Source organism: Thermobia domestica, chromosome 1 (genome assembly GCF_964235325.1).
Source record: "Thermobia domestica chromosome 1, izTheDome1.hap1.1, whole genome shotgun sequence".
Taxonomy (NCBI): Eukaryota; Metazoa; Arthropoda; class Insecta; order Zygentoma; family Lepismatidae; genus Thermobia; species Thermobia domestica.
Genome location: NC_137454.1, coordinates 130,090,190 through 130,115,596, shown reverse-complemented (window position 1 = coordinate 130,115,596; position 25,407 = coordinate 130,090,190). Strand labels below are relative to the sequence as shown.

Genomic DNA, 25,407 nt, shown 5'->3' with positions numbered 1-25,407 from the left:
CTTGTAGTAAATTGATCATAGATTATGCGCTAATACAAAATTTTAGCGGAATGGGGCGTCATATATAACTTTTGAGTTCAGGTTTTAATTCACTTTGAAATAATCTCAAACATTTTTTGATATAAACATTAATGAAAATAAATGTATAATAACTAGTGTATTATAATTAATATATGGTCTTAAAATCCTTTACATGCCTCCCGGAACAACGTCTATTTTGATTTAAATAGATCGGAAAAGTATACAATGAACTATTTCATATGAAACTCGATCTATATTTCTCGCGCGCATTAGGTATTACGATATACACAAAAGTAGGTTCACTTTGACTTTCAATACTAGCTCAGGTATAAACGGCTGGCCGTTTCCATGGGTGAAGCTTAGGAGACTAATTGTTGCTGTAGCGAACCTGATACTTAAAAATAACCAGATAGCAACTTTCCATTTTTGGCCACGTTTTAGGCATTACCTACCACTGTGCGATGTACAGTGGCTCAATAAAGAAGTCGGACATATACATACTTACACATTGCAAGAAAGAATAAACATTCCAAGAGTATTCTTCAAAGAACAAAAAATATATTTTAATTACTCTGTATTATTTCCTTCTGAAAAATAGAAACATCAATGACAAAACTCAATTTGATGACTATAAAAAATACCAAAAGTGAAAACATGGCGTAAATCCATGTCAAAAAAGAACTCGGACACTTTATTTCTAACAAAATTTTAGAAATGAAAATGAAATCTTTGAGTTTTTACGTCCCACGGTTATGCCGTTTAGGCTAAAGGAGACGGTGATGATGAGTGATGAATGAAATGGTGGAATGAAGAAAGTGGGAGGAAACGGGAGAACCCCGAGAAAACCCACGCACACGGTGTTTAACAAAATTTTAGACTGTTATTAGATATTTTTAATATTTTGTTGTCAATCCTTTATTTTTCGCGATCGCTTTCAATCTTCCGGGCATCAATTTTACAAATTTTGTGCTGAAGGAAGGATAATTTTTTGCCCATTCAGTCTGAAGTGCTGATTTCAAGTCTTCCTTTGTTCTAATAGTATGATATTTTAACTGGTTTTCCAAATGAGCTCATAAGTGCTCAATAAAGTTAATATCAGGAGATTGCTGAGGTGTTTCCAGCACATGCGGATAATTATACAGGAGTTAAAAGCGCACATTGAGTGCTTTGTGGTTGGGATCGTTATCCTGGTAGTACTCGAAGTTCCCTGTTATTCCCAATGTTTCAGCACTTTGTACCAAATTTTGCTTAAGAATGTTTAAATACTTCGTTTGGTTCATAATTCCATCGATTACACACAGTTTACCTGGAACAGCACCGGACATACAGCTTCAAACCATTACTCAGCCATCTCCACTTTCCACAGTGGATCGTAGATTACGCTGTCGGAATTCTTCATTAGGTTTTCGCCAGATATAACATTGATCATCTAAGCGGAACAAATTAAATTTGCTTTACTCCGCGAATAACAGAGTGCTCCTAAACGAAAAATCTTTATTTTTATAAGTTTTTGCAAAACTAAGTCATTTTTGTCTATTGCACTTGCTCACGAATGGTTTTCTACGGGCTGCTCTTCCATGTAAATTGCTTCTTCTTAAAACCAATCTTATCGTTTCGGGATGCACTCTTTTATTAAGATGTTCTGATAGTTATCTGGCCAGTTTAGGACACTTATCTTGGAGTATTTATTAAGCTATAGTACAATCCATCGCTTATCTGACTTTGAGAACACTCTAGGTCTACCACTTTTTGGTTTATTTTCCAATGATTTTGTTGATTTAAAACGTCTAATAATGTCATAAACTTTGGAGTGTGACCTATTTACTATTTCTACAGTAGCACAAACTGATTTTCCCTCTTTATAATATTTTAAAATAAGTGCTCTTATTGCTAAAGAAGTTTGCCCAAGTTGACTTCCCATTTTAAATTTTAAACACACAGTTTTACCTACGCACGAACAGTGTGGCTTCAACTCGTTTCACTTGGACACCTGAAACTGTCAAGTAGACAAACTCTTGGAAATTCCCCTATTAAGCCCAGAAAGAAAGAGAGTGGTGCTACCTGTCCGAGTTCTTTTTTGACATGGATTTTAGCTGTATTTTCACTTTTTGGTATTTGTTATAGTCATGAAATTGAGTTTTGTTAATGATATTTCTATTTTCCGTAAGTAAATAACATAGAGTAATTGAAATATATATTTTGTTCTCTGAAGCATACTCTTGGAATGTCTATTCTCTCTTGGAATGTGTGAATATGTATATGTCCGACTTCTTTATTGAGCCACTGTATGTAAGTACCTTGCTGAACAAGAGAAACAACTATCGACGAAGATCTGTTATGCTCTTTTTTTCAAACTGCACGGTTATTGGACATTATATTGTAAGATCAATCAGAGCAAATACAATTTATACTAAACTTTCAAAGGCAATAAGGCACTATATTTTATGATGACAAGATATCCTAACTCGGTGGAAACAAAATAACGTTTCCTCCGTTTTAGACTTCCAAGCTATGCTATATATGTCAGAAATCTTACAGAAGGACTATATCCGTCCGTCTGTTTATCAACAGGTATCAGAGCAAAACGGCAAGCAATCGAGAAGCGTTTTTTTTTTTTTTTTTTTCAACTGATTCAGCGTTCGAAGAACAGGTTTACTCTCCTTCGTTAACTCTATATTCAAACCAGAAGAGGCTAAATTACCCATTTTCGGTTTCAAAATTTTAGCCGTAGAACAAAAGCTGTTTTCTTGCTATGTTTCAATATTTTAAGACATCATCATATCATCACTACCCACAACTCTCTACCGAAACCTAAGGTAGTTCAAATTAACTATTATTTCAATTTCAATACTAATTTCCATAGAAAGAAAATGGTAAAAGATATCGAGAAGTGGTTTTCTACAATCGATTCAACGTCTCAAGAATATGTTTAATCCCCTCCGTTCTATTAAAACCGCAAGTGGTTGACATTAGCTACTTCCGGTTTCAGTGTTTTTCGCCGTAGAATGAAAACGGTATCAGATTGCAAGAAGTACTTTTTGCAAATGATTCACCGTCTTAACACACATCATTACTACCCACAACACTACCGAAACCGGAAGTGGTTCAAATTTACTATTACTTCTGGTTTTAATACTGATTCCATATACCAAAAATGGTAAAAGATACCGAAAAGCAGTTTTCTATAATTGATTTAGCATCCCAAGAATAGGCCTCATTTGTTCCATTAACGATCTATGCAAACCTGAAGCGATATGAAGTGGTTCATTTTTTATTTTCATAGAGCAAAAACGGAAAAAAAAATTACTAAGAGGTATTTTGCAATCTATCCAGCGTCTCAAGAATAGAATTTATTTTCTTCGTTAATATTTACCACTTCCAGCTTCTGAATAGAAGGTTAACCGTTTCTTGTTTCAACGTTAATTACCATAGAACAATTATACTAGATAGCGAATAACGGTTTTTATGCAATTGATTCGGCGTCCTAAGAAAATATTCAATTCAAACCGGAAGAGCAGAAATCAACCGTTTCCGGTTTCAACGTTAGTCGCCATGGAACAATAACGATAACAGCGAGCTTTTTAGCAATCGATTCCGTGTCCCAAGCGATCTAGGGATGGTATCGAGACGGACTTTTACATACCGAGACAGACCTCTACAAATCGAGACGAGACCTTGGTCAGTCTCGAAAGTCTCGGTCTCGTCTCGAATATTGATAGCTATTTTGCCTTTACTCAAAATTTGTTTCGTTGTTGTGTCAGATAATACGGGAACGATTGACTGATCTACAGTGGCGTATTTAGGGGACAGGTATCGGACTCAAGCCCCTCCCGAAATAAATTTGTGATCATTTTTCCGCATTGCACGTACAATACAAATGTTTCTTACTCGTTCCTCAAGCCTCTGCCGAAACAAAATCCACTGCTGTTGTATATAATCTTCTTTCTTTCTTTGTTTCTTTCTTTCTTTATATATATATATATATATATATATATATATATATATATATATATATATATACAGGTGCGGATCCAAGATATGATCAAGGGAGGGGTTAAACCTTACTTTGTCTCTTTATCCAATGTAAAGCAGGATTGAAGCTTATTTTATTCAGTGTATACCTGAGCGTTAAGGGGGGATATAGCCTCTATAGCTCTTCCCTTGGATCCGCGCCTATATATATAAAGCTTATATATTAAAAATGCTAAAATTTTGTACCATATTGTGTGAAATACTGAAGGAAAAATTCTTCAAAATATTCTGCAATACCACTAGATAAACAAGCAATGTTGTCAACGTAAAATAAAGTTGTATTTTCTTAAATTGCACTATCTAAGGTATTACCTATTTCTAATTTAGATATTAAATAAAACCACAATACCACATACATTATTCAGTGTAACAAAAGACAATACAGTATCACTAACATCAACATTTTGCAGATCTCTAGTAACTCAAATGGCATAAATGGTGCAATGCGCATCATTTGTATCTTAGCGTCAAATACTATGATCATGGTAATATGTATTTCGAATGAATGAAAGAACAAAGTTACAAGAAATGGAAAATTTAAATTTTTCTAAAGACTTTACTTACCAGGGAACTGCACGAATCGGGCACTCGAGTTGCCGGACGAGGTGCATCACATGCGAAAGAGGATGTAAAAAGATATCCATATGCAAAATTGTAGCGGCTGAGGGCAACATGGACGAGCGTGAGAGGCGGAAGAAGTGGGGCCTACAGTGGGACTTAATAACACAGAAATATGCAGAATCACACGTTTCGCTCCCGAATGGTGAAAGAAATGCATGTCAAATATATAAGAAGTGGAGCATGAGAAGAGGTGCTATATTGTGGGGGATATGAACATCATAGGCGCCATCTTGAAAGTAGCCATCTTGAATTTGAATTCAAAATGTTAAATGAAAAGTGGGGCATGTGGTATATCAATTAAGACTGAAATTTTACCAGAAATTCATTGGTGTGAATAATTTTACAGTTTCTTTATTGCGAGTTGAAAAATACGAACATGCAACAACGTCTGGAGGGGATATATGGACATAGGCAACATAACCAATGTTTCATTTAAGTCCTGTTAAGGTACAAGTAAATTGCCCAGCAAAGAATACATGACAAAAAGATATACTATACGTATATGACAATAATCGTGTGGAAAACCATATTATCTAAACCATTCGCAGAATATAGTCACTGGATGCACCTCTATAAGAAGAGTACAAAAAGTGTGTTCACATGCAATTCACTGGGAATGTTGCAGGGGATAAAGATTGCTGTCTGTGTGTGAACAATATACGTACTTGCCTAAAACACGTTTCATTACACGATGAGTCGTTTGAAATACAAAACATGAATCATAACATAGGCAATTACAAGTAAATATAGGATCAAAAAGATACCGTACCAGTCTATGAAACACAGTTGATGTGGAGGGTGTCGATAAGAATGTGCTGGAAGCAAAAGACATTTTCGCAGTGTGCACACCTGACGAAGCTGGGATTAGTACACTGATCTTCCTGACAATCTGCTGCTATGTCAGAATCAAAACAATAGGTCATTTGAGTTTGGAATTTTCACGGATGTTCTTCAAGATATCCAGCTACGTAGAAGGCATGCTTAATGGAAGCACGAAATTGAAAATGAGTGTTTTAGGCAAGTACGTATATTGTTCACACACAGACAGCAATCTTTATCCCCTGCAACATTCCCAGTGAATTGCATGTGAACACAGTTTTTGTACTCTTCTTATAGAGGTGCATAAAGTAACTACATTCTGCGAATGGTTTAGATAATATGGTTTTCCACACGATCATTGTCATATGCGTATAGTATATCTTTTTGTCATGTATTCTTTGCTGGGCAATTTACTTGTACCTTAACAGGACTCAAATGAAACATTGGTTATGTTGCCTATGTCCATATATCCCCTCCAGACGTTGTTGCATGTTCGTGTTTCTCAACTCACAATAAAGAAACTATAAAATTATTCACACCAGTGAATTTCTGGTAAAATTTCAGTCTTAATTGATATACCACATGCCCCACTTTTCATTTAACATTTTGAATTCAAATTCAAGATGGCTACTTTCAAGATGGCGCCCATGATGTTCATATCCCCCACAATATAGCACCTTTTCTCATGCTCCACTTCCTATATATTTGACATGCATTTCTTTCACCATTCGGGAGCGAAACGTGTGATTCTGCATATTTCTGTGTTATTAAGTCCCACTGTAGGCCCCACTTCTTCCGCCTCTCACGCTCGTCCATGTTGCCCTCAGCCGCTACAATTTTGCATATGGACATCTTTTTTCATCCTCTTTCACATGTGATGCACCTCGTCCGGCAACTCGAGTGCCCGATTCGTACAGTTCCCTGGTTAGAAGACTTTACACGGAACCCGATAAGACTGAAATTTACTAGTATTCCCGGTTTCTTCATTGATTTTCATAGAGCAGAAACCGTCAGAGATGTCGAGAAGTTGTTTTATGAAATCGATTCAGCGTCCCAATTATAGGTCCAATTTTCTCCGTCAATCCTCGATTCAAATCGGAAGTTATAGAAATCAACCGTTTGCGGTTTCAGCGTTCATAGTCATGAGGCAAAAATGGTAACAGATAGAGACAAACGGTATTAAGCAATCTATTCACCGTCTCAAGAGAATGTAATCATCATCATTCACAACACTACCAAGACTTGAAGTGGATGCAATGTACTAGTACTTCCGGTCTCAATACTTATTTTCATAGAGCAAAACCGGTAAGAGAGAGCGAGTAATGTTTTTTTGAATATGGATTCAGTGTTCGAGGAACGCGCTTCTTTTTTGATCTTATTCCTTTATTGCAACCAGTAGTTATACTACTTTGAGTACAGAATTCGCATATTTTGGAAATCTACCGTAGTTTCATACTCTGAAATGAAACTTTTTTTTTTTTTTATCTTTTTGCGTTGCAGGTAGAATGTAGCTGGCCACAATAATATACCTGAATCAAGTCTTGACGTTTTAACTGTGAAATTATTTCCTTTATCAAGCTCATTCTGCAATATTAAAGCCGGTACTGGCTGATTTTTCTTTCTTTTTATCTTTTTCAAATATTCGTAGCTCAGGTCCTATAACTGGTCTAGACAAAAGAAGGATGCCCAAAACAGAACGCAGGATTCTGACTTACGCACATTTCACGATTCGTCGCCTCATAAGAGAAAGTAACCCCTCCCCCAAGAAAGATATAATTTTGTCTTGGTCCGCAATCCTGTATATATTTACCATAAATTTTTAAATTACACGGAATATTGTATAAAGGCAGATTTACACATATTTCCTGTTTTCTACGGTACTGAAAGCTGTGCTAACACTTATGATTACGCCGTTAACTCTATTGACAGTATATATATAAAGTAAAAAGAAAGAAAACTGCAACAAATCTGGTCTTAAGTAATTTGATAAGGCGCTATACCACAATTCGCATAATATGATGTGAAAATATCTTTATCTTCTTCGCTTCTATAGTTTTGGATCAGAAAAACAGATTGCTACATTAAATATACTAACAAATCCGCACGTCCTATTGTTGTCTGAATGATTGAATTTTTATATATTAATCTCCCTTCCTCTCCCCTAGGTTTCCCGTCAAAGTAAATATATATATATATATATATATATATATATATATATATATATATATATATATATATACACGAAACTTTCAAGGCACGAACGTCATCTATGCTGAAAATTTGATAGAGATCGGTCAGGTGGTTCAAGACAGACTTTCTTTTCCTGGTTCAAAATTAATCCTAGACATGTTCATTTTTTTAAATAACTAAATAATGTATTCGTATTCTACTAACCTCTCCTCACCAACCAGTAGCGTCAATTCAGATTTTCCCACAGGGGCGGGCAAGACGCTCCACCGACATACAGAAAATGAAATGAAATCTTTGAGTTTTACGTCCCACGCTTATGCCGGTTAGGCTAAAGGAGACGGTGATGATGAATAATGAATGAAATGGTGGAATGAAGAAAGTGCGAGGAAACGGGAGAACCCCGAGAAAACCCACGGACACGGTGTTTGTCCACCACATAGCTCACTTGGCGGGGGCTGGGATCGAACCAGGGACCCCAAGTATCGGAGGTGAACGCTCTACCACTGAGCCACCGCGCCCCCGACACACCAAAATAGTGTGTTAAAAACAGATTTAATGAGAAAAAAAGAGGAACCATTAATATGTTTTTTTTTTTTTTGCTTATAACTGACTTGTCCTAAGGGACAATGAATATAAAAAGACCTTTTAATTACAAAAAAAAAAATCAAGTCTTTAATATAAAGTTAACTGATAGCATTGGACAATATAATGGAATTAAGGCTGACAGAGAGGAGAAAAAAAATACGGAGGCAGCCGAGACATCAAGAGTGATTTTGAATTAGCCATGTAAAAAAAAGAAAAAAAACTTTTACCTATAAGTTCAACTACCTCCTCTAGTAAAAAAAAACAGCTAAAAAAACAATCTAAGCCATCATAGTTGGTTTCCTGGCAACAATCATATTAACTTATAACTTAAATATTGTGCAAATAATCGCATTATGTACATGGTGTAAATAAAATTATAACTAAGCATCTTGAGGTAAATTAGGGTTCTTTTACTTTACTTCTTTTAAAAAATAAATAAATAAATAAAACCTGCCTCTCATGCTCCGAAATTAGATGGTATGGCCACATCATAAGAAGAAATGAGGGCTGTGTTATCAAAGCAAAAGAGTTGGAAAAAGGTGGCGAAAAGCATAAGAGGGGAAAGTAAAGAATTGTATTTTGTAGTATCATTGAGTAAGCGCGGATCTCACAAATTCAAACTGCCGATATATGAATTATATTAATAATCCATAGGGGCCTATAAACGTTTTATCAGAAAGTGCTATCTTCTTTGGAAATTTTCAGCATACGGTTATCACGTGCCGTATTATCACATTAATATTCGCTCATTCTTCACTACCTTCTTATGAAATCACGTGCCGTATTATCACATTAATATTCGCTCATTCTTCACTACCTTCTTATGAAAACAAGGAAGCTGTTCCACTTGTCATAATGGGAGTGAAACTGTCCTAAATTATATCCCGCATATTTCAATGTAATTTCGTAGTTTCTTATTTAATAATAATAATAATAATAAAAACTAACAAGTACCGATAGGTAAATTACGTATATCCACCAACGCAAAAAAGTCTGAGCAATAGCAAATTTCTGAAATTATGTAAAGTGTTACGCTGATGATGATGATGATGATGATTATTATTATTATTATTATTATTATTATTATTATTATTATTATTATTATTATTATTATTATTTTCAACTTTTTCGAATCAACGCGAAGTTTTAGTAAATTTTCGCTCACTAATTTAAATAATCATAAAACCATTCTTCTAGATTATCAAACAGCAAAATGAAAAATGATCATTAGTTAACGGACATTGTTGCTACAAAAGTATTTTCACGAGCACAGAACTTCAGAATACAACTGTGAAAGTCTCTTGACATTTAATAACTTTGCTTCATACCATACACAATATATCTCCCATATATCTCTGTTTCTGTAACGTCACGATATTTACGATCTTCCTACACAATTACCACCACATACACACACACACACAAAAAAAAAATGTATGATAAACACTTTTACGTCTGCACAACTCAATATAGGTAGTCACGGAACAAGCATGTCGTTCAAGACAATTTAAATTAGCAGTCGTTTAGTTTCAGGCAATACACGGCAGATTAATTCTATTATTCTACAGTAAACAATGCAACCACTACGTCACGCAGCAGTTCACTTACAAAATATCTAATCCGAAAGGAAATTTTGTAAACTCTTGCTCGAATTCCTCGATTTCATTATTCGCACACTCCATCGCGCGTAGACGATGAAAACTAGATGAATTCCCTCCATACAAATGACAGCGGTTCGGGATCCGCCGGCGTTCCGGAAGTCAATTACTTCCTCCCTCTTCCAGTATTCAAAACCACGTGACCCTTTCACTATCACGAACAGACAAACGTACACGTACACGTGAATTCAACGCCCACCACTGACACAAACAGCTGTCATCTTGGATGCACCCAAACCTATTAATTACATTCAGATAGCTTTCAACGAAAGATTGTATGCACTGACTTTAATTGCATTATCTTCACGTACAGAGATGATTCCATTTTGAATGCCTCTACAGTCAATACCATCGTCAAAGAACTCATGTTAAATAATATCATATAGGCCTCTCCAAAAATACGTATTATTGTAACTGTTTATTATAGTTCTGCCTCCTTGCTTTAAAAAGATAGGAAACCGCCCATCAAAGATTAAGCATGGCACTAACACCATCAAGTCTCCTTGTAATTTTAACGTGTTTGCTCTAAGAAAAATGCATTTTCGAGTTTGTTCATTTAACGTCTACGCTGTTATTACCACTAAGCATCAACTTATGCGTATGAACGATGGTTGTCTCGGAATCACATATTTAAAAATAATTCCTAAAAGTCTATTGAGACTGCAATTCTGAACAGAAACCGATCTTTGTCGGGTTCTATTCTCGATTCGAATACATATCGTTCGAATTTCATGTTAAACTGTAAATCTATATCTCATGTGGTGCCGTCCTACTTGCGACAGTCCTATGTGCGACAGGAACTGGTAACTGTCCTATAAGCGACCGACTCAATCTACTAACTGGCCTATGAGTCACCGATTCGTTCATATTAAGATAATGGAAGAACATAAGTTTCCCTCTTCTTTAACTTGTTTCACGCTAGTGTGATTTAGACCCTAACAAAATGTGCTATGAAAAATTTACATTCCTAGAGGTCTCATTTCTTCTAGCCGTATCACAATTACAAAAAACATACACCCTCAGTCCCTTCCCTTACTTTACATACCTTTACAAATAAACATCTGAACATAAACCATTGTTAACAAACACCCTTTACTTTACCCTTACATTCATAAGTATAAAGGTTTCTTTAATAAGCATTGCATACAAGTATTACTAACAAACTATTAAAGAATATGATGTATATTTTTCCTTAACTAGCCCTCACACTTGATCCAGGCTTGGGACTGGCAATGTATTAGACATGGCGTTAGCGTTTAAAAGTTGGCGGAAAGTAAGATTTGTCAAAGTATATAATCTCTTAATACACACACACACATAAGCAACTGCCTTTATCATACTTAGGAACTTATACTGAGCAGTCTTCTGTCAAAATCACTTCTACATACACATGTGACACCTCCTTTCCTTGTCAAAATTTTCAACTTATAGGAAGCAGTTTTTATCTAAAATATATCTTACACATACATTACATTGTACAGTTAACTAGCTTCCTGTAACGATAACACAGAAAACCACGGTAAACAGTCTTTGTCAAAATTATAAAATATACAGACACAGTTTTTCCAGTCACACTTATTAATATATGCTGACTAGCTTTGTCAAAATTATCACATACACACGGACAAATTATTACTGGAGCTTTTGCACATACGCAAGGGACCGCAAACACTTATTCACATCCAGTGCACGCTAGTGTTCATCGAGTATGGAAGATATTCTGTGGTCTAACATTACATATGTCTCTTTCCTTCTTTTCTCCTCCAAATTCAGAACCCTCCTATCATACAAAAGATAGTTTTGCTGAGCTCCGTTCTTCAGAGCAGTTATTAGATGTATGAGGCTCGGATGTGGTTTTCCTAGCAAAGCATTAACTTATGATTCCAGCCCTCCACTGCATTATTTGTTCTATGCCTCTTTCGATAACTGTTCCACATTTCAACGCCAATAGGAGCATTCTCCAACCATGTATTAACAAAGTAGTCATAGAACTCCTGAAGTTTATCATTCATAGGGGAGCTTTCTTGAATAGAAAGCAAACCCGTCATCGACGTGTAAAATGAAATGAAATGTAATCTGAGTTTGACGTCCCATGGTTATGCCAGCGAGGTTAAAGGAGACGGTGAGGATGAGAAATGAGTGAAACGGTGGAATGAAGAAAGTGGGAGGAAACGGGAGAACCAGAAGGAAACTCACGCACACGGTGTTTGTACACCACAAAGTTCACTTGGTGGGAGCAGGATTTGAACCCGGGACCCCATGCACCAGAGGTAAACGCTCTACCATTGAGCCACCGCGGCCCCATAATCAACATGCACAGATGGCAAATATGCTAAAGCAGCACACATTCTCTTCCTTGTACTCTCTTACCAAACCGATATCCTGCGCTTTCCTCCAAAAGCATTGATTAAAATGGTAATTACAACCATTGAAATCCACTGGCGGAAATGCTGCCCTCAAGCTTAAAACAGCTTTCTGTAAATTAAGTACAGAAAGCAGAGTTTTTGAATAAAGGGGATATTACAATTGGATTTTCAATAATTAATTACAAGGGACAATATTTTTCATGGAAACATTCCTGTTGTCTCGTTAAGTTATTTAATATGTTTTATGTAAAATCTAACTCAAAATTAAGATAAGTTTTAGTCGGGAAAATATATTTTAAGAACAGTATCACTGGCACTTATACGTTTCACAGCTAGTAACGCCAGAGGCAAACATATCTTACGAGAACGAATCATATCATCTTCCATCATCTCAATGCAAATGAATCGGTCGCTCAAAGGACAGATAAAAGTTCCTGCCGCTAATAGGACTGTCGCTTCTAGGACTAATTCTCTCATGTAACCTCGAGTGCTGAAAAGCAGTGACAGCGATTTCTGCACAACTTTTTGGTGGAGGAGGGCATTCAGGTTTGACATATCATCTTTAACAAGACATCAATGAGGATTTTAATGCAAATACATAGTCCAAACAAACTTTGAGGAGAGGGAAGGACGCAGTCGGCACCCATGCTGAAAAATGCTGCGTCTAAACTCAGAACTGTGTGCAAGGCAAAGTTCTCACTTGGCTACATAGTGGACCCTGAAATATTAGTTACGCTTATTCGATGGTCAACATTATTAGCTAAACTCGTAATTGAAAGAATCAACGCACACTGTATTACACCAGTTATTGTTGATTATTATGATTGTAACATGGATTAAAGACTACAGGGTGACACAAATTTGTAATGTGTTTAAATTAAATTACTTTAGAATTTCAAATATAAATCTGATAACATTTCTAGTTTCACGTCCTGTTGTTATACCCTTAAGGCTAACAAAGATAGATGATTAATGGAAGTGAATTATTACAAAAGAATTAGTGGAATGAGAATGAGGGAAGAACAATTACCTCTAGAAAACCTACGAAAAAGATGATGTCCACCACAAACTCCACGACCTGTGATCTAATCGAGAAACACTGTCCTTTATTATTATTTTTAAAGCAAATTCTACAAAACTGAATTTATAACTTAGCTCATCAATTGTCTATTATTTACTTTCTTATGTTTCAAATTAATGCTTTTTTTTTTAAGGGCGAAACGGACTGTCTAAACTCCGATTTTGATTACCCACAACTAAAAAACAAAAGAACTGCATACCATAACACTAAATTCTTCGTCTATCACAATACCAAGCTTGAAACAGATCAGATGAGTTCGACTGAACTCGTATGATATACAGGATGTTCCAAAACATCGATGTTTGGAAGGTGATTCTTGACACTAATAATAATAATAATAATAATAATAATAATAATAATAATAATAATAATAATAATAATAATAATAGCAATAAAATAATAATAATAATAAAGTTCATAAGCACCTCGGGGGGGGGGGGGCTTAGTTTCACAGGTAGCGCTGCCCAAAAGCGTAGAAGCTACATTGCAATACGGATTATTTCGAACATGAGACACTGCGGAGTGGTATTTCATATCAATATAAAGGAAGTCATACATACGCTAATCCAAAAATGCATACTTCAGTATTGTGCAACTTGTGCGCAAGGGATTCCTTACAGAGCGTAATTCCCGGACATTCTCCAAACAGAATTCTCAGATATGCTTGGAATTCAAGGTGGTTACAAATTAGGCAAAAGGCAAGCCTTACAGCAGTGCGGGAAGTCTGAAGTGTTAGCTAACGCCAGCTCCACAGTTTCTCATCTTCAGAATAAAACATACTGGGATGTTCTGTTCCATTGTATATTTCACGATTTTTTAACACGTACAAGCGTCAAATAATACACTGCACCACTGTTATTCCGAATACGAGGAACCATGGAGCTGACATTCGCTAATACTTCAGACTTCCCGCTGACGCACTCCGTATGCACTCCTGTATCTTTATCCTATTTTGAAACAGGCCCGCAACCAGCCACAGAGGCTTGGGGGGGGGGGGAGCAAGTCTTTAAAAATGCTCTTACAAATAGCTAAATTGTGTTGGCTTGGTGGGGGGGGGGGGCAAGTCATTAAAAATTCTCTTGCAAATAGCTAAATTGTGTTTTTGTATTAATAATAGCATTCTGTGATAAGGTCTGGAGGAGCCACGAAAAGTTTAGGGGGGCAGGCCCCCCAGTCCCCCTCTGGTTGCGGGCTTGTTTTGGAACCACCTCAAAATCCAAGCATACCTGAGAATTCTCATGCGAGCATGTCTGTGAATTACTTCTGTAGGGAATCCCTTGCGCACGCATTGCCCATTACTGAAATATGCGTTTCTGGATAGTATATATATATATATATATATATATATATATATATATATATATATATATATATATATATATATATGTATGATTCCTTTACGCTTATATTGACTGCCACTTCACGGTTTCTCATGTTCGAAATAATGTATGTTGCAATATAATACAGTCAACTTGTGCTCAAAATGGTCCCTAGCTGAAAAGTTGTGGGGTATTTTTGTTTCTTTCATTCTGTTTTTTTTTGGGGGGGAGGGGGAGCTGAATCCGAATCTGAGGTTTGCTAACAAAATTTCGTGATACAACATCGAAAAAATGCAAAAAACAAGTAAAAAAATCTCAATTTTTGGCGGTTTTTTGCTTATAAGTCGGAAACTATCAACTTTTTATTAATAAGCTCCTTATTCAAAATGAAAGTACACAAAATTTCCTATAAATTGTACTATTTAGTTTTTCTCCGACGAACCGTTCGGGCTCATGCGCTACCTGAACTGTTATGCAGTCTTCAGTAGTACAAAATAAATAAATACATAAAATCAAAATCACATATTTAAATTCCGTGCAAATATAATTCTGTTTTGTACACTTTCATTTTATTTATTATATCCTCCCTGCCCATATGATTTTATAAATGACCCATCTCGTTTTATAAGTCCTCTTTCCCTCGATTAGGCCGCGGTGGCTCAGTGCTAGAGCGCTAACCTCTGGTGCGTGGGGTCCCTGGTTCGATCTCAGATGGCGCCAAGTGGGCTTTGTGGTGGACAAACACCGTGTGCGTGGGTTTTCTCGGGGCTCTCCCACTTTCTTCATTCCACCATTTCATTCATTTCTCATCATCATCAAAGTCTCCCTTAGCCTCGGTTCATACGTGAGACGTTAAACTTGGACAACTGCCACTTGTTCAAGGAGATGGGCTTGAAAGGTATACAGCGCATTGTTGGTGGTGATTTTCAAACTGTAAAATTCAAACGAAGCGAAAGAGTTCAGCCTCTTGCAATCATGAACAGTTCTATTCAGCACACTCTTCAAACGAATGACCATCGTGAAACATTCAGATGAAGAGCTGCGAGAATTTTTGCGTTACGAACTTACCTTACCCGCTCTCTCCTTTCAATGAGCATGGGATGAGGAAAGGAATAAAATCGAGCTTGTACAGGGCTTTTGCACGACTCAACAGGTGGGTTTGAAGGGTACAAAATACATAACCGACGAAGGGTTTTGTTACATCGGGTCAATTGGCACCACGGTCAGACATATCCTGAAATTTGCAGCAATTATGTATCATATGGCAAGTCAAACTAAAAATCAAATGTCGTTGTCATTTTCGATGGTTATCCTGACGAAGCTTGTGAAAGCACCAAATGCACAGTACGATTAAGAAGAGCAAATACAACAATCAGCAGCAATATCATTTACAGAATCGATGGTTCCCACTGTCTCGCAGGAGAGTTTCCTTGCAAACTCTCAAGAACAAGAGCTGGTTGATATCTATGCTAATTGGAAAATTTGATGATGCAGAAATTGATTCACAGCAAGCTGTGGAGGATGCTGATATCCTAATTATCAGAACAGCTCTTATGTTGGGCCCGTCAAATGAATATGCGACAGTGGTGGGTGAAGATATCGACCTTTTGGTGATTTTCATTGGCCTGTGTAGCCCTGATTTAAAGAATGTCTTCTTTTTGAAACCAGGTAAAGGAAAGCCACCTGTAACCCTCTACTAGTGCTCTCAAACGGGTCGGGTCGGATCAACTTGGGTCGGGTAAGCTCGGTTGGGTTGTCGGGTCGGATCAATCGGGTCAGCTCGGGTCGGGCCACTCGGGTCAGTTCACTTTGGTCAACTGAGTTTAGGTTGAGCTTAAACTCGGCTGGAGTAGAAACTGCTGTTTTTCACTAGCTGCCTAATTAAAAATAGCAATTTTCAATTGATTTTATAGAAACCATAAATCTATTTTGAACACTTGCAGCTAGTGTTTTTATGGTAAATGTTTATTTTTGTACTTGTGTGTACTTTTAAATGTGGAAGATTGATTTTACCAATCGACTGTAATATTAATATCTACGCCAATATGGAGTCTGGATTTAGAACAACACTAGAAGTTGTTTAATCAAGGCCAAAAGAAAGATTGGATATGGATGACCAAGCCCAAGCGGGGCCGCGGTGGCTCAGTGGTAGAGAATTCATCTCTGGTGCGTGGTGTCCATGGTTCGATCCCAGCTTGTGCTAAGTGGACCCTGTTGTGGAGAAACGCCGTGTAGTGGGTTTTCTCGGGGTTCTCCTGTTTCCTCCCAATTTCTTCATTCCACCGTTTCATTCATTTCTGCTGGTCACCATCTCCCTTAGCCTCGGTGCAGAATCGAGGGACCTTAAACTGAATATTTCATTTTATTTCACCAAGCCCAAGAACATCTATACAAGAACAAGATAAAGATTGGATATGCAAGACGAAGTGCATAGTAATCTTGCTCTTGGCCTTGTTTTGGTGATCACCAAGTAACGATGAACATATTTTCTTGCTTTCCGTAAAGTATAAAAGACCATAATCAAAATCACACTTGGTTTTCATTTGTACCGATGAGGCGAGCATTCTTGGCTCTTGTATAGCATGAAAGACCACCAAGACTACGAAATGCAGGACCAAGACTTTACTGCAAGACAAAGGATAAGACGCAGTATTGATGACCAAGACCCAGGGTGCGAAATGTTTGAATTTCATTTGTTGGGCTGAAAGTGATGAAATAAAATTAGTACTTTATAATTAATTACCATACTGTATTTTTAAATTTTAAATTACAAAATTCATATTATGTATCTTCTTACTTGCAACTATATATACTGTAAAATACGTTTTAATTACCGAGAAAGAAGAATCAAAGTGGCGCGGGTCCCGGAATCATAACAACCTATTTTGGAATGAAAGTTGAAGGGTTGGAAAAAATCGCAGGTGTTCTTCCGTTTCCTCAACCCTTATCATTGTAGTTAAACGATTTCCTTTTGTCTCCGCCAAGAGACTCTTGCTACTACCTTCCGAGAAGAACCCCTGCCTTCCGAGCAGGTGAGAACACTGACACTTGAAGAAAAATTTCGTCACATAGAACTAAAGCAAGAAAAAAAAAATCCTCCACGTCTGACATTGGTATGTTATAAAAAGAAACAGCCAAACCTCAAAAGTGCCGAATATTCGCTAAGATGCATATACAAATCCCCCGCTTGATCTAGCTAGTGGTTAACGTGTAAGACTTCGGTACACGTGGTCCGGGTTTAATTCCTAATGGGAGTGCATTTTGGCGTTCACCCAGTGTCGTGACGTAGTGCTCTCAAACGGGTCGGGTTGTCGGGTCAGGCTACTCGGGTCGGGTCAATCGGATTGGATTGGGTCACGAGTCGGGTCGGTCTTCAACCCGACCCGTTGTGAGCACTAACTACCCTCTACAAGCCTCATCTTGCCGCTAACAAAACCATATCAGACCACATATTGTTCCTACAATCAGGGGAATCTGAAGTTTCTCAAGGTCTTGAAGAAGAAACATACCTTGCAACCAGTCATTTATATTTTCAAAGACCCTCATGCACATCAAGACGAGATTATCAGAGCGGGAAACGTGTTTCTCATGGCTCTGTATGGGAAAGGACACGAGACTAGCCTGAACGATTTGAGATACAGGCAATACGTATCTTCATCGTACAAAAGTAAAGCCAACATTGCATCACTACCCTCCACCGAAGCTGCTGCACAGCATTTATTCAGAGTAAACTTTCAGATGCAGTAGTGGTTATCCGGTCAAATCACACTCGACGAGCAACAAAGAGACCCGAACCAGTGGAGGTAGAAAAAGACAAGGCATGTGTCGTGCCAGTGCTAACCACTTTGAACCCTGCACCGGACTCGATACTCCGGCACATTTCTTGTAAATGTAAAAAAGGATGCCAACGCAATTGTACTTGCAGGAAATCAGGCCTCCATTGCTCCCCAATCTGCACATCGTGCGAAGGGCTGTGTGAAAACGTAGAGCACCCAGAAGGCAGCATTGACATAGACGAAGAAGAGACCGAAAAAGGAGACCGAGAACAGACTGAAGATCTCTTTCATTTTCCAGATGAAGGAGCCCAGGCGTTGACGACAGAACAACCCGAACGTGTGCCAGAACCAGCCACCTTCGAAGAATCTCAGCCAGGACCATCTAAACGACAACTGCTCATTTAATTTATGCTCATATAATAATGTACTGTATAATCATGTGTAAAATAGCAATACGTAAAGATTTTTCGTTGGATTTTCAACTTTTTTGTATCTGAATTTGTACTATTTCGGAGTTCATTTAATAAGTTGAACAATATGTAACTGTATTTTTTTAATAATATGTAATAATAGTAATTTTTAATAAAAAATACTCTGTACCTTCACACATATACGATCTAAATAATGTCATCGGTAAAAGAAAAACAAAATAGTAAAATTTGTAGGAAATTTTATGTACTTTCAGTTTTAATAGAGAGGTAATTTATGGAAAGTTCATAGTTTTTTTTTATTTATAAGCAAAAAACCGCCAAAACTGATATTTTTCACTTGTTTTTGTATTTTTTCGATGTTGCGTCACGAAATTTTGTTAGCAAACCTCAGATTCGGATTCAGCACCCCAAAAAACATACAGAATGAAAAAAATCAAAACTACCCCACAACTTTCCTGGTAAAACACAATTTGACTGAATTAATATACCTTTTCCACACATTTTAACGGTCCTAGTTGTGGAACTAAGCTCTTTTAGCCATAGGTCAATATCAACTACCTTTCTTTTCTTTTCTTCCTTTTTTTAACTATCTTGGTGTCAAGAATCACCTCCCAAACGCTGTAGATGTTATTTCAATATACCCTGTATAGTGACCTTGTGATTGTTTTCAAAGAGAAAGGTCGTGGTGAAATTAAATAAAAGACAAAAATTACATACGATTTACAGAACTATTACTGAAATATTCTCACCCAAGAAATTATATCTGTATACACACAAGCTGAAACATTTAATTCACTGTAAAAGACATTTTTTTTTTTTTTTTTTTTTTTGTAATGCACTCGAAGCTTACGCAAAGTATATTTTTGAAACATTTTCAGCAGGCTACTCAATGTTAAAATTTAGTAATGCATGTGTAATTAATTTCATATACACTCACAAATTCTCATATACACTCACACATTTTAATTCATTTTTCCACCTATCAATATTTAAAGAGTTCAAATCCACTTCACTACATATTTATCAAAAAGACAATCGTTATTATCCATTCACGAATGAAACAAAAAACAAAAAAAAAAAAAAAAAAAACTGAAATTCTTTAGATGCAATTCAAAGGTTCAGAATCAAAACTTTAAGAAATCTTATATATATATATATATATATATATATATATATATATATATATATATATATATATATATATATATATATATATTAAAAAATGTCTACTACTAATTAGTTTGCTTTATAATGGTTTTCAAGCACACAGTCACCAAATTATGACGACGACGAAAGAGTTTATTTCACAATCTAATTTATTGGCGAATGTTTCTATTATCTCACAGCAGACAGAATGAGAAAAACAAAAGAAGAAACGTGCACTAAGGTGATCAATTTGTTTTTTTATTCAAGAAACTGCATCGATCTGCTTAAGTAACTTTCCAGTGCATTTCTTTTTTAAAGTTATTATCATATTAAACATTTCTACATGTTAAACTTTCTCTTCCTTATTTCCTGTTTACGAAAATGTTCAATTCCATCTGATCGTTACACAGGAAATGCTCTGAGAAAATTCAGTTTAGTTCTCCAAACACACGAAGAACATAAAAATATTATGATCAGGAGGCTTTACATTTTTTTTCCTTTTCATAAATCATATCATAAGCATAAAATCAACTAAGTTTATCTAAGACCTCATCAACAGACCTGAACACAAATGGCGTAATGAAGCAAAAATGTCATCTGTCTTACCCTCACAAAACTGACTGAATTCTTATCTCATTTCTCTAAATACACTATAATGAATAAGCTACGCAAATTGTCAGTAATATGTGGTGAGCACACTACACCCCAGAGCTATTATTTCTGGCTTTCAAGATCCACAATCATGGAGATAATTCTAATGGATACTATAACAATGCCCTAAAATAGATATAATAGGTACAAAGCTGAGTCACAAGTTTTGTAATATTTCCACAACCCAAACAGGAGACGCGCATACACGCGATGATCGACCGTAAGTACAAGGTCAACCGTCAAACTAGCCCAAGGGATAGTGCGGCAAGCGGACTATTCAACACAGCCGCCACTCCATCAGTCAGCTTTTAGTGCCAGTGACAATGAGTGGACACCAACGCCAGATACGTGAACTCTTACTGTATGAGTTCGAATTCGGGCATAACGCTTCGGTAGAAAAAAAAAAGCAAAAGGGGAAGCGCAGCGCAGCAAATCGTTCGTGCAGGTCAAAAAAATGTCAAAGATCAGCTAAGATCCAGCCGTCCCACGGTAAGAGACTCTAAGGTCATACGATACATTATTGATGAGAATTCATCCACCAGCACAAGGCGATTGTCAAACCAATTTGACATGTTTCACTAAACGTAATGTGTCACCTTCACGAACTCGGAAAACGATCAGGAGCTGCTGCACTGTGTCCCTTAGCCTAAAGGGCATAAAGGAGGAACGTTAAACTGAAAGATTTCACTTCACTTAAGATTAACCCTGCTCAAGCTTGAAAATGGATGTGTGTCGACAACTGCTGTCAAATCCGAGTTATGTGCGTTCCATGAAAAGAATTGTGAAATTGACGAAAAGTTTTTTTTTTTTTTTTTTAATTTGATTGTGTAAAGACAGTGGTTAAGCAAAGGCCAACTTCCATAACCAGTTGTCAAACAGGGTTGTTTCGAGCACTGTGTGTGGTGTAACTACGAAGGGCAAATCACTGCGGATTCGTTCCTAACGGTCGTACAATCAATACCGACCTTTATTTCGAACAGTTGGAGCGGCTGTATCCTGCACTACGTCAAAAATATCCTGAGTTAGTGAACTGACAGCGCGCCCTGCTGCAACAGGTTAACATGATTTGAGTATCATAAATGCTCTTCATTCTGATCTATAATTACTTTAATCAATTTATAGATTTTACACTAAAATAGTGTTACGGATCATTTAGCACTAACATAGTGTTTGAGACCTAAGACTTGGGTGAACTAATGTTGCTCACGATTCGAAAAAATTCTCGTCTTATCTCGTAGTGCAAATTATAAGAGTGATAACGGTGATGCGGTTTAAAAATTGTTGTTTTTAGCATATTGTTTCTTATAATTATTAACATATAAGGATATATATATATGTAAGATTTACGTAAAAGATTGGTAAGACATCAACTTTTCATCTAGGGGACATGGTAGATGTTATTTTAAATGTTATATTCCTCCAAAAATGGTCAAACAGCAAATTCAAAATAATTGTTGTTAAAAAAGCTTGTTCTCCTCCCTCGCGTGCCCTCGTTATTTGCACGAAATTAATTTGGTGAATTTCGTTTACAATTCTAGCAATAACATTCTTTGTAGTATGTGGTATGTATTTCTTACGTGCAAAAATCATTGACTCACTTTTTAATGTTACTTTTGTGTGTAGAAGTTAGTTTCTATTTTTACTAAGGTGGTGAAGAAGCCACCTCTACTAAATTCAAAGAAATCTCTGCGTCAGCACAGGACGAAGTGTCGTTTGCATCTTTCCCTAGCGACAACATATTGCAGCAAGCTTCAGATCATCGGAGAAACCTTTCACTGCCCTTTTCTCCCAGGAGCCCGTTGTGAATCCAGCCGTGGATTCCAATTCTAGATTACCTGTAGGCGTTATACCTGCAGATAAAAGCTTTTCTTTGGGTACCGTAAATTGAAGGTTCACTCTGACGACTTTTCCAAGAAAAACGTATTGATTGGTAAGTAATATTGTCTATTGTCTAATAATAATAATAAAAAAGATAAGAACATGTGTCCGACCGAACTTTATTACTACTGCCAAAGAACTAATTAAGAAGTTGTCATATTTAACAGTGGTGCCCCCCTTCATGTCCACGACGCACCCCCCTCAATTGTCCATCCGTTTTCTTCCATGAAAAAAAAATCTTTTCGATTAATTTTTACACCCCTTCAAACATATTTATATAGATTTTTAACCCCCCAAATATTTCAATGACGCATTTAGCATCATAGCCCCCGTTTGTATTTAATGTATTTTAGCAGGACAATATGTCTTCAAACACAATTAAAAGTAGAGGCTGTTCCTGAGGAAAGTCATACAGTTAAAAAATTAAAGCTTTCTTGCTTCAAAGTAAGGGGTAAAAAGGTAATCTAATGGACTTAGAAGGCGCAGGGCTCGATTGGGAACACTATTGCGGGACCCAGCTTCCGAACTAACTTGCATATACTATATGTGTGTGTGTGTGTCTCTCTAAGCATATAAAACTATTTTGGGTGGGAGAAAAAAAAAACAAAGAAATCGCACCCAGGCTATACCATCCGAGTGCTCATGGACGTATCATATCACTTAATATCTATTTTTACAACAGAAGTTGGAAACGTAAAAAAATAAACTACTACTCAATCAACTTCAGAACATATTGCCTGTTTCCAGAAACTTAATACAAACTATTCATTTAATAATTAAACGCGAGCTGAACTGAGGGAACTGAGCCCGAGCCTGAGTGAACACGAGCCCAGTTGAGAGAAGTGAGCGCGAGCCTAGTGAAAAATGGCCATCTATGAACAAAAGTCATTCCGTCAAGGGTTTTTTTTTTTTTCATCTGACTAAATATGACAGTGTAGCAGGCAGGGCAACAAAGAGGTACACTCGCTTCTAAACGTAGCGCTATTTCTATCCAGAAACATTCATGAGAAACATGCAAATATTATATTCATTTACACTATTATTTTTAATAAGTATGTGGAAGTACACAAGAGAAATTGTCTACTACAATTACATGAAAGGAAGAATATGACCAATCTATAATCTTGCTAAGACATCAACTTTTCATCTAGGGGACATGGCAGATGTTATTTTAAATGTTATATTCCTTCAAAAATGGTCAAACAGCAAATTCAAAATAATTGTTGTTAAAGAAGCTTGTTCTCCTCCCTCGCGTGCTCTCGTTCTCGCGAAGGAAACTGTTCCTCGCTCTCGCGCTTTTTCGCCATCGCAGTGGAAATTGACCCTCGCCTTCGTACACTCTCGCCCTCACGCACCCTTGCCCTCGCAGTGACAGTTGGGCCTCCCCTCGTTCACCCTCGCCATTGCGAAGGGAGTTGTCCATCGCCCTCGCGCACCCTCGCCTCCATGTTGGGAATTTCTCCTTGGCCTCGCCATCACTGTCAAAACTTGTCCTCGCCCTCGCTGTCGAAGTTTCTCCTCGCCTTCGTGTCATTGTGGGCGAGGGAATTTGAGGGTGAGGATGCCCTCGAGAGGGTGAACATCTCTGGTTCATGACGATGAGTGTAGTGGAAGGCCTAGTGTTCAGACGGACGATCTGGTAGAACGTATTAACGAGAAAGTGCGATCCAATCGTCGATTCACAATAACTAAATTCACCAAAAAGTTTCCAGAAGTGTCTGAAAATGCATAGAATTATGATTGTCAAGCTAGGTTATAATGAAGAGTATGTTATATGCGTATCAAGTGCTAGCAGACGCTCACAAAGAGCAAAGAATGACAGCTGCGTGTGATTCGGGGGGGGGGCGATAGGGGGATAGGAATGATCCCTTTTCTCACATAGTGACCGGGATTAAACTTGTATATCGTACACCACTGTGGAGTTGAAGCAAGTCAATGTAACAGCAGCATTCTGGTTCTTCTAAAGCGAAGAAATTCAACAATCACCGTCAGTTCACAAAATCATGACAACCGTGTTTTGAGACCAAATGGAATCAGGGCAAACCATTACAACAGATGTGTATTGCCAAACATTGAATAATCTGCGACGTGTCATTCAAAATCAGCGGAGAGAAATGCTACGCTTTGGATTCTTCTGATCAGGGTGGAAAAAATCATGATTTTTTTTAAAAAAAATCATTTTTGTTGATTTTTTTATTTAAATCGATTTTTTTTGATTTAAATCAAATCTTTCTCTTCGCATAATGCAAGTCGCAAACTGAAGAAAAAGCATTAGGAATTAGTATTAAATGCTAATTATGCCATTTAAGTGAAAGTATTGGGTTGATTTTTGAATTATCCCCAATCGTTAACCTATATCTATCCCAAACAATGTTTCTTAACACTTTTAAATTATGGCTCTTTTTAAAGGTAAATTATCGACTTTCAGTCAAGCAGCTACAGCATCATCCCTATTTATCCTAGGATCATGGTACATATATCACTCTCTTTAGAATAGAACAGCTTTTGAAACGGTAACATTCACATTTCCCTATCATGTCCCTGAAGCGGGAAATTTTGAGACTAATCGGCATTTCTTTAACTTTTTTAAATTGTGATCCCCTCTGGATTCCCGTGTTAACGCACAGATCTCAAAATCAACTGGGAAATACTAACGGGTGTACTAAATGTGTGTTCAAAATTTTAAGCTTCTATCTTGAGTAGTTAGGGTGAGGAAACTATTTAACAATGAGTTAAGAACATTCCCAGAATGACCCAGATGACCCGGATGTAATATAAAAAATTCCTCAGACATCCCTATTTATCCTAGGACCATGATTTGTACACTATTCTC

The 25,407-nt window shown here is 37.0% G+C and overlaps 1 protein-coding gene across 3 annotated transcripts in view; it reads right to left on the bottom strand.

Moving 5' to 3' along the window:
- The window catches only part of Sec15 (exocyst complex component Sec15), a 162,062-nt gene that overhangs the window by 99,882 nt on the left and 36,773 nt on the right, over nucleotides 1–25,407 (bottom strand). The window contains exon 1 of one of the 3 annotated variants that reach the window (XM_081763408.1): nucleotides 9,877–9,988. The exons of the other annotated variants lie outside the window; for them this stretch is intronic. Within the exon in view, the coding sequence (XP_081619534.1) occupies nucleotides 9,877–9,950 (74 nt within the window). The 5' untranslated portion in view covers nucleotides 9,951–9,988. Of the gene's footprint in view, nucleotides 1–9,876; nucleotides 9,989–25,407 lie in introns of those variants that run through there. 3 annotated transcript variants of the gene reach the window in all.